General features: G+C 33.1%; 1 protein-coding gene across 1 annotated transcript; it reads right to left on the bottom strand.

The window, feature by feature from the left end:
• Positions 1-8,855: 8,855 nt before the first annotated feature.
• Positions 8,856-9,446, bottom strand: LOC130451939 (uncharacterized protein K02A2.6-like). Its single transcript, XM_056791295.1, has one exon. It carries the CDS (start codon positions 9,444-9,446, stop codon positions 8,856-8,858), a length of 591 nt encoding a protein of 196 aa, XP_056647273.1.
• Positions 9,447-9,821: the final 375 nt, after the last annotated feature.

The following is a 9,821-nucleotide window of genomic DNA, read 5'->3' as shown; positions in this document are numbered from 1 at the left end:
TTTTCAATTTAAAACCCAACGATTGCAGAACCAATTTGTTTGCGAACGTGAGTTGCTTCAGCTTTGATGGTAGCTTATCTAATGAAGTTGAATGCTCTGTAGACTATCTTTTATGATTTATTATTAGTCCCATTTGCTTCGCGCCCTCTAAGCTCCAACACCAACGTACTTAGTTCTCCACGAAAGTTTACAGGCTGACCGTCTTGGTCTAAAGCGATGACGGTTGGTTATTCCACGTTGTGGTATAACAGGTAAATAGAGCAAATTATGAGGAATTTCGTCTATGGAATATCTTGGATCCACTTGTATGACGAATTCGTATATAGTATGAGCAGGTCTGTTTGCATCGAAAGCTCCAGTGGTAATGTTACAATCGAAGCGAATACTAGATACTTTAATGATTTTGACGGGGAGATCTGACGAGTGTATTTTGTTTGCGTCGAATATTTTCGATGATAAACCCAAAATTCTCACAAGACTATTATCTTCTTTGAATGAAATTTTGTATTTACTGGAAATTTCACATTTCAACGTATTGTGATTGGGTTTTAGTGAAAATATACCCTCTGGTCTAGTTGAATTGTCCACACCCAATTTATCTCGTATAAACGCTTCAAGATCGGCAATTTCGTAACATCCTGTGGGAAAATCAAAACTTTGAAGCTTGCCCTTGGTATCGTAGTAGTAAGACTTACAATTTTCAATGTTTGGTATACTGTGATAAGAATGAAAAGATCGCAAAGCTATTTCGTAATCATTATTCGGATCGAGCACAATAGGCGTAGTTGGTTGAAAGGTAAATTCATGATTGATGCTGTTTACTCTCAGCAACTGTGACATGGTGACTAATGGAATTCGGGTGATGTTCGAATTTAAATAATACTACTTGTTTATTCTATTTATTGTTACAAAGAAAACAAGTGGCTTGAGAACTCGGAGGACCATCACAATGTGTTGTCCAATCAGGTCGGTTGTAATGGATGAAACAAGGTAGTCGTATTTGTAGTTCAAAATTTCCTCGATATTCATTGGGAAGTTTATGCCACATATCCAACAATTCCCAAGGTCTTACACACTCTATTAGATGTTCAATGGGAAAGTGCTTCAGTTCTTCGACAGTAAAATTATTCAATGTTTTTCCATGGTAGATATGTTGTAGTAATAGTTCTACGCTCGTCATTGTTGCTGTAGAAATTTCAAACACAACTGACCGCAATTTATTTGATTGTAGTTTTGATATTGGGTATTGTTGTAGAAAATTCTCGCACTCTTTCCCAGATATTCAACAACTTCTTTCGGCGGCTTCAAATTACCAAATGAATCAAAATACTCTACATCGTTGTTTATCTTTCTGTAAGCCACCCAATGACTCCCACTATTCTTAGAGACATCTAAATTAACCACTGCGCATTCTTGTCTTCGAGGACCGTCTTTGGAGAGGGTGTCTCGCATGAAAACTCCTCGAAAATGTGGTATTTTAAGTAATTTTGCATAATGCGCAATGTCAAAGTCAGATAGTGCGTGATTGGGTAGTTTTATTAGTTTTTTTTTGTTTTTTTTTAAATACAATCCAAATCCACCTTTTGAATATTTACAGGCGCACATTACTAACTTACAAAATAAAACTAACGAAATTGATACATTTATTTCGCGAAATCCCCCTGTAGCAGCTAGGGATATGGCTACGAAGAAATACGTTGACAATTCAATTGTTGCAGCCAAAATATTTATTCGAAAAGAATTCACTGCTTCTATTAACATGTGTGTTGAGAGCATACGTGAGTTACAAAAAGAAATTACAGAAAATATCAGATCCGTCTCTGATATGAAAACTAACGTTTCGGGCATTGTAAACAATATTAAGATTATGAATACGAATACCGTTAACCGCATTAACAGTCTGGAGCTGAAGCTAGCTGGTAGTACGTCATAATATGTATTCTAAAGAAAAAATTCATCTTGTAAACGAACTCCACAAACCGATACGGAAAAAATTTCCTCGGAGACGCACTATTATTAAGGGTCTTGACTATCTTTGGCAAATGGATCTTGCGGAGATGAGGAATTTTGCATCACAAAATAGGAATCATAAAATGATACTGGTCGTCATTGATTGTTTTTCAAAGTTTGTGTGGACACGCCCACTAAAAACGAAGACCGGAGAGGAGATTACTCGGGCATTCTCGGACATTCTCGCTCACACTAGACGAATACCAAAAAATCTGCAATCTGATCAGGGAAAGGAATTTTACAACAGCAAATTTCAAAATTTAATGAGAAAACACAACATAAATCATTATAGCGTATTTAGTACAATGAAAACCTCTATGGCAGAGCGAATTATAAGAACGCTAAAATCGAAACTCTACAAGTATTTCAGTTTAAATGGCACCTACAAATGGATTGATATTCTGCCTGAAATAACTCAAAACTATAACAATACAAAACATTCCACATCAAAATATAAACCTTCTCAAGTCAACAAATCCAACGAAAAATCTATTTTGAATAACACCTATAGTCATTTAAAGATAGCCGGTCCACGAAAATTTAAAGTTGGCGACATTGTGCGCATATCCAAGGCAAAGCATGTCTTTGAAAAAGGATATACACCCAATTGGACTACAGAACTATTCAAAATCACCAAAGTTAAAATTACCAATCCTGCTACGTATTTACTTGAAGACATGCAAGGTACACTAATCGGCTGCTGCTTCTATCACGAAGAACTACAGAAAACATCGAATCCAGACATTTACTTAGTTGAAAAGGTGCTCAGAAGAAAGGGTAACAAAATGTACGTCAAGTGGCTTGGTTTGGATAGCAAACACAACAGTTGGATAGAAAATATTGAAATTGTATAGATTTTTTTTCGGTTCGCCGCGCTAAAAACCTTGAAAGAGCTCTATAAATTGGAGTGAGCTTTGGATATCAAACCCAGTTAGCAGCATGAGTTCCCCCCAAGATAGTGGTATTGTCGACATCGAATCTGATTCGAGTAACTACAGTTCAGAGTTAGATAGAATATTGGAAAACTATGAGACTGCTGTCAAGTCTGAAAACATTTACCTGCTTTCAACACAGTATCCAATTTCGGGGTATGAAGTAAAATGTGGAATAAGTCCTGCAAGATCATTCACACCTGCTGTTATCTTATCTCAACATCTTAAGTTCAGCAAAATATCTTTCAGTACTTATGAATGGAATACCTTTATCTCAATTATGTCACAACAAATCTTTCATACCGGAGACGAGTTCAAACCTGATTCATTACCATGTGGAGATTACTGTACCATCACCCCATTGAATTACGATGACAGTAAGATAATTTTAGTCAAGAAACATGGTGTTGAATATTACATGGATGAAGAAGAAGTATCGCAAATTTTAGAATTAAATAATTTAATTATACAACGTATATCTGTGTTAGAAAATTTGAATTTTTGTGAATATTATTATAATGTTTTGGATTTCTGTAAAAAAATACCTTCTCCGAAAGTCCTTTACAAATTTTATACGCATTTTGTTCTATTACACCAAACGATATGTTACACAATGCTCTTAGAGAATTTGTATACTTTTATAAAGTTAAAGTTATCAATGATTTAAATAAATAATTATTATTGTTGTTTTTTTATGTTACTTTTAAGTCACCCGGTATACGTTACTTTTAACTGTATTTCAGTAATAAGACGCTATCAGTTAACCGTAGATTTTTATATTACAAGATTAGCGCTCCCGCTGTTATCATCGCAACGAATCTGTCTCGATTACGTGCGTGATACCTTACATTGACAAAAAATCTCTTTTTATTTATACGTTGTACTTTTATGTTACAAGATTAGCGAATAATAATGGTATATATAATTTTTTAAAACCCAAAGACTTTTAACCGACCTGGTATATCAGCGCTCCCGCTGTTATCATCGCAACGGATATATAACTATACGCATGCGCAAAAACGAAGTCTCTCTCTCTCTCTTACACATTGTCTCGCTGCTCTCTCTCTAACACACGGTTTTCCCTATTTCCCCTGTTATATGTGAATTTTATTTTTTTATTCACTTTTTATTCTCTCGTAATTGTGGCGGCAAAAAATGTTGAGATTCTTTGGAATTGGGCATCAAATTGCCGTAAAGAAGCATAAAAATGATTGGCTCGGCGGATAACGCGTTAATCATGGAATTACTCATATTTATGATGTTTTAATAACAATACAATTGAATTTTTTTCGGAAATTTAAGGATACGGCTGAAACTGTTGAAATTAGGCATAAAAAATGATTTGCATAAAATTAATTAAAAAAAAAATGATTTTATAACAAACTTTATGGAGAAAATTAACAAATTTTAATCAAAAATTAGAACGAACATTTTTCCTTCAAATCACGACACCATCACTCAAAAGTATCTTTCTGCTATTCTCCTCATATTTCATCCTCCTTCTCTTCTTCATCCTCCTCTACTTCTTGCTCCTCTTCTTCTCCTTCTTCGTAGTCTTCCGCCGAAGATTCCGTCTCATCACCCAACTTCGCGCGTTTCTTCTGTTTACCGCCGCCATCCTCACTCGCGTATCTCTGTCGCTTCGTGTTTCTCAAAGATTTCGCATATCTATATATGAAGCTGTACTTTTTCAGTCTGTCGAGCAGCTCCATTTCGACGGCTTCTTTAGCCTCTTTGGCGGCTACGTCTATCCTGAGTTTGAGTTTATTGAATTTATCGTTCAGCACAAGGTTATCGTCGATATTTTTCAAGAACGGTTTCAAATTTTCGACCTTCACCCAAGATCTATTAATTAATCACCCTGTATATGGCCATCAAAATTTACAAATTAAAAAAAAAATAAAGCTGTATACGAGTTTACAAATTTCCCACTTTCCACTTTCAGTTGATAAAAAGAATCGCACTATATTTAAGGTAACTTGAAATTTATTTCGATTTCCACTCCAAATGAAATATTGGAATAAGTAAAAAAATCACCCTGTATATAAGGTAACTTAATAATTTCGATATTAAAACAAAATCATCCTGTACGTGACATGAACTAAAAAAATGGTACTTACAACCCTAACCTAATGAAAGTGACCAAGAGAAATATTAGACTTACCGGTTCTAAGGAATCTTTCAAGCAAAAATAATTCTCGATTTCCGGATCATCTTCCACCATAGCCGGCCACCATGGATAACCTTCGATTTTCGCCCAGACGATGCTACCCGCGTTATATTTATTAAATATCATCAGCTCCTTTTCTTTATCGTCGATCGATTCTTCCTTGATTTCGCATCTATTATACCTCCCATTTGGATTCATCCAACAATACCATTTGTCAGATAGATCCAGGGGATCTTTCACGTCGAGCAGGTATCTATACTTATCGCAAGAGTCGCAATACACGTAGAGACCGACGTTTCTGAATTCTTGAAGTAATCTCATTTTCTCGTAGAAGATCTCGTTCAAAAAATCCATATGTTCCTCCTCTTTCGCATCTTTTCTGTTTAGAACTTCCTTGGAATTGGCGTCGCTACAGTTCATTGGTGGTGATGCATAGAACTTATCTGCAGGAGTCACGATAATCTTCGTATCGTTAGCATCTTTTTCCTCCTTTGGAGCTTGGAGCGATACCGTTGAGTTTTGGTTTTGATAAGTTTGTTTTTTCTTCTCCTTAACCATTTTCAACCAGTTATTGAATTTTGTCACTACCAAATTTTTGTAATACAAATTGGTTTCTTTACTCAAAGTCGACGGCATTTTAAAACTTCTACAATTTTAATATACAAATAACACTTATTAACCGTCCTACTTTCATTCACTTAAAAAAATATTTTTGACAATTGTTGACTTTTGAAATTTAAGCACTTTGAAATGTTTATCTCGTTAACCAATCGAAATCATCAATTGATGATATCTTTACGTATATTTAAGAAAAAAAAAACGATTTTTCGCGTTGTACATCACGAAATAAAACCGCTATAATTACGATGATTTAACTATCTGAAACAAATAAAATGAAAATATGTAGACATATATGTAATACCAACTGTCCATATAGGAGTCTTACCTATATTAGTAATAATAGTATAACCATTGTATAAAGAATATTCTATTGTATAAAGGATGTTATTACAGTATATGTTAGACAACGTAGTATAACAAAAATAATATTTTACAACATTGCATAGAATATTTTTTGTGTTGAAAGTTAAAATGGCAACATGCTAGTACGCTGTGAAGTTGGCTCCTAGTGATATTAGACAGTTTAGGTTATTGCATATCTGTCTTTATATTAAGTTATAACAATAAAAAGGATATTTTTATTCTAATAATACTAAAAACAACAAGTTATAGGTCCGAGACTTTTCACTGTATAAATAAATAATTCGGATTACGAAACTAAAAACGAAAATTATATAAAGAAGATAAAATTATGCCCCATCGCGTAATTTTACAACAAAAACAATCATAATTCATTAACAAGCCCAAACAATCTTGACAGCACTTTTACTCATTTCATCGCACAGAATGGCAAAAAGTCGGGATTGCTTAGGCTGCGACTTAATGAAATTTACAACCTTCACTGTATTATCAAGCGCCGCTGGCTAAATTCTTTTTCTGTTCAAGGTCAAATGACTATAAATTTATTATTATGCTGCAGTTTTGTTATTTTTCAGTTTTTAGGGAAAAATAGGTATTTTTATCGTATTCCTACATCACAATCGTTGTGAAGAAGTGATTCATGAGTAAAAATGCAATGCAATAAAATTTGAAAACATTATTTTTTTGGCCAGCTTATATAATATCAAAAAAATACTTCATCAAAATAAAAAACATACGATATTATCACCTTTGCATAAAAAAGTACCAACTCAATACTCAACGAAAAGTATGTATATCAATCAGTTGTTCTACAGTTTATAGCCTAGGTACCTAATCATTATAATTACCTAATTATAAAATAATCTTTCTTGCTTTCTGAGTGGCAAATTTATCAATAATTTCCTTAAAACATATTTTTTCACAGATTTCGAATTTAATTTGAAGAGAGATTTTCTTTGAAGAACCACTCTATTTTTCAGAATACTCATATTTTTTCTTGGTCTTCATCAGTGTATCAAAATCAGAACTTCTGAGATTTCCTGCAAAGTTTCTAATTTTGTTGGAACCTTAATACCAATGACATTATAAGAACATTTTTCTTGTTGGTTACTTTCAGAAGCAGAAGAAGAAGTTTCAGGTGAGTGAAATAATTAAATTTCTAAAAATTTGGATGAAGGGAATCTTTCAGACTGATGTAAACTACAAAATCTGCAATAAGTATGCATTAACAACATTTTTCCAACAGACAATAAATACCTTTCAGATGTTGAACCTAAACACTGCCAAGAAGTACCCGGTTTATTACCCCCAAATTTAACATAACTTTTTGCCCGAAAATAAAATTATTTTCTTGGTCTTGAAATTTTTTTTGTTTAGATTAATTGTGGAAAATATTGCCCATTAACCAAATTTAGTGAGAACTGAAGCCAGATCATAATGATTTTAATTATATTACGATTTATAAATAAATATTTGACAACATTGAGGTTTACTATCAAACCACAAGTTTGTATTTTATTAATTCTTTTCCGCACGATTATAAGTTATTTGATCACAATTCCCAGAAAAAATATAAAAGCTCCTTAATAATATTTTTTATCGTGAAGCAAGTTAATTAAAGTTCTAACAACTTGTAGTAGACAATCCAAACAACAAGTTTTTATAGCCGTTTATTGTATTTATTTTTGGAAAAAACTCACATGGTGTAATGTCTTGATTAGGGTTGAGCAAAAGTACCACGAGTGAAAATTCACTTACTTTATTAATTAAAAAAGAAACAATTCTTAATTAATATTACAATGTGTTCAATCTGACAACCGTGTATTCGATGTTAACGGTTCAACGATTCAAATAAATGAGAGAGGCGAACTCCTACTACAATAAGGAAAACGTGCATGCATACAATAAAAAATAACTCTTAAACGCCTGCGTTAAATATTCGAAATATCGTATAAAGAAGTAATAAGGGTTAGGTTCATAAGAAGATAGGTTTTTGAACCTATCTTCTTATGAATTATTCCCTTTACCCAAGAAGGCTTATTAACAACTCTATAATCCCTTACTGCTACATGATCTCCTATTAAATAAGTTTTATTTCTACTACCTTTGAAATATTTACATTGATTGTCCTGACTTTTAGATATTTGATTAAGATCTACTTTTACATTTTGTTTACTAATACTAAAGTCTGTTACATCAATAGCTTTATGATTTACAATATTTACATTGTTATTCCAAAAATCATAAACACTTCTTATGTTTCTTCACACCAAAAACAATGGCTAAAGCTTCTTTTTCTACTTGAGAATATTTTTGTTGACTGCTAGAATGTGTTAAAGATGCAAAACTAATGGGTTTTTCTAGCTCCAACACCATAATAAGAACTATCAACAGTCAACTTTACTGGTAAATTTGGGTCATAATGCTCCAAAATGGGAGCAGAGCTAATTATGTTTTTAATTTTATTATATGCCATTGTACATTGTTCAGACCAAATAAATTCAACATTTTTCTTCAATAAATTGTACAAAGGCTGAAGTACTGAGGCCACGTTAGGTATAAATTTATTATAAAAATTCACAAACCCCAAAAATGATCTAAGTTGAGTAATATTTTGAGGTACTGGAGCTTCAACAATCGCTCTAACTTTATCTTCACTTGTATGCAATCCGTATTTATCAATTGTGGTACCCAAATATTGTACTGAGTTTTTTAAAAATTCACATTTGTCTAATGCTACCGTAAGACCACTTTTTTGTAACCTATCCAAAACTTTTTCCAGTGATTAAAATGTCATCTAAAAAACAAACAACCCCATCTAAACCTGCTAAGATTTGTTCCATTATTCTTTGAAACATTGCTGGAGCACTAGCAATACCAAAAGGTAAACGATTATAACTAAATAACCCCTTTGGAGTATTAATGGTTGTTAATTTCTTTGACTCATTGTCTAACTCAATCTGCTGATATGCTTGAGAAAGATCAATTTTTGAAAACTCAACTCCGCCTTGTAGATTAGAAGATAATTCCTCAATACGGGGCAATGGGTATTTATCAATTAACAATACAGGATTAAGAGTAATTTTATAGTCACCACAAATTCTGATGGTTCCATTTTTCTTAGCTACTGGTACAATGGGTGTTGCCCAACTGCTGTATGATACTGGGCTCAAGATGTTTTCAGTGACAAGTCGGTCTAGTTCCGCCTCAACTCCTCGGCATAAGGCAAAAGGAATGGAACGGGCTTTGCAAAACTTGGGCTTGGCTCCCTCTTGCATATCCAGTCGCAGAGCACCTCCATTAAATTTACCCAAGGAAGGAGAAAATACTTTAGAATACTTCTTTGATAACATTTTCTTTATCTTAATTATATTATTTAAATCCTCAATTTGTAGTAAGTTTTCATTTTTATCAATTAAATTAATGCTATTTACACTTAGTTTAAATAAATTGAAAAAATCTCTACCCAATAACGGAGGGCCCCCATTAGAAATAATATACAACCGTATTGTTTCTGTTTTTAAATTAAAGGTCACTTTTACCTCAATAAATCCCAAAGGATGAATACTTGAACCATCATAACTTGCCAAAGTTTTGCTGGTTCGATAAACAATGAACTTATTCAAATGTTTTTCTCTAAATTGTTCAGAAATTACAGAGACCGAGGCCCCTGTGTCCAATTGAAAAGTAAACAGTTGCTTGTTTATTGTTATTTCAATTGTGATTTC

The sequence above is a fragment of the Diorhabda sublineata genome, chromosome Y (genome assembly GCF_026230105.1).
Source record: "Diorhabda sublineata isolate icDioSubl1.1 chromosome Y, icDioSubl1.1, whole genome shotgun sequence".
Lineage (NCBI taxonomy): Eukaryota > Metazoa > Arthropoda > Insecta > Coleoptera > Chrysomelidae > Diorhabda > Diorhabda sublineata.
The sequence above is the reverse complement of the archived record's forward strand: the minus strand, read 5'-3'. Positions and strand labels throughout refer to the sequence as shown.

Excerpts from the sequence above, each read along its gene's own strand:
- LOC130451939 (XM_056791295.1), bottom strand. The coding sequence starts at position 9,446 with ATGTTATCAAAGAAGTATTCTAAAGTATTTTCTCCTTCCTTGGGTAAA.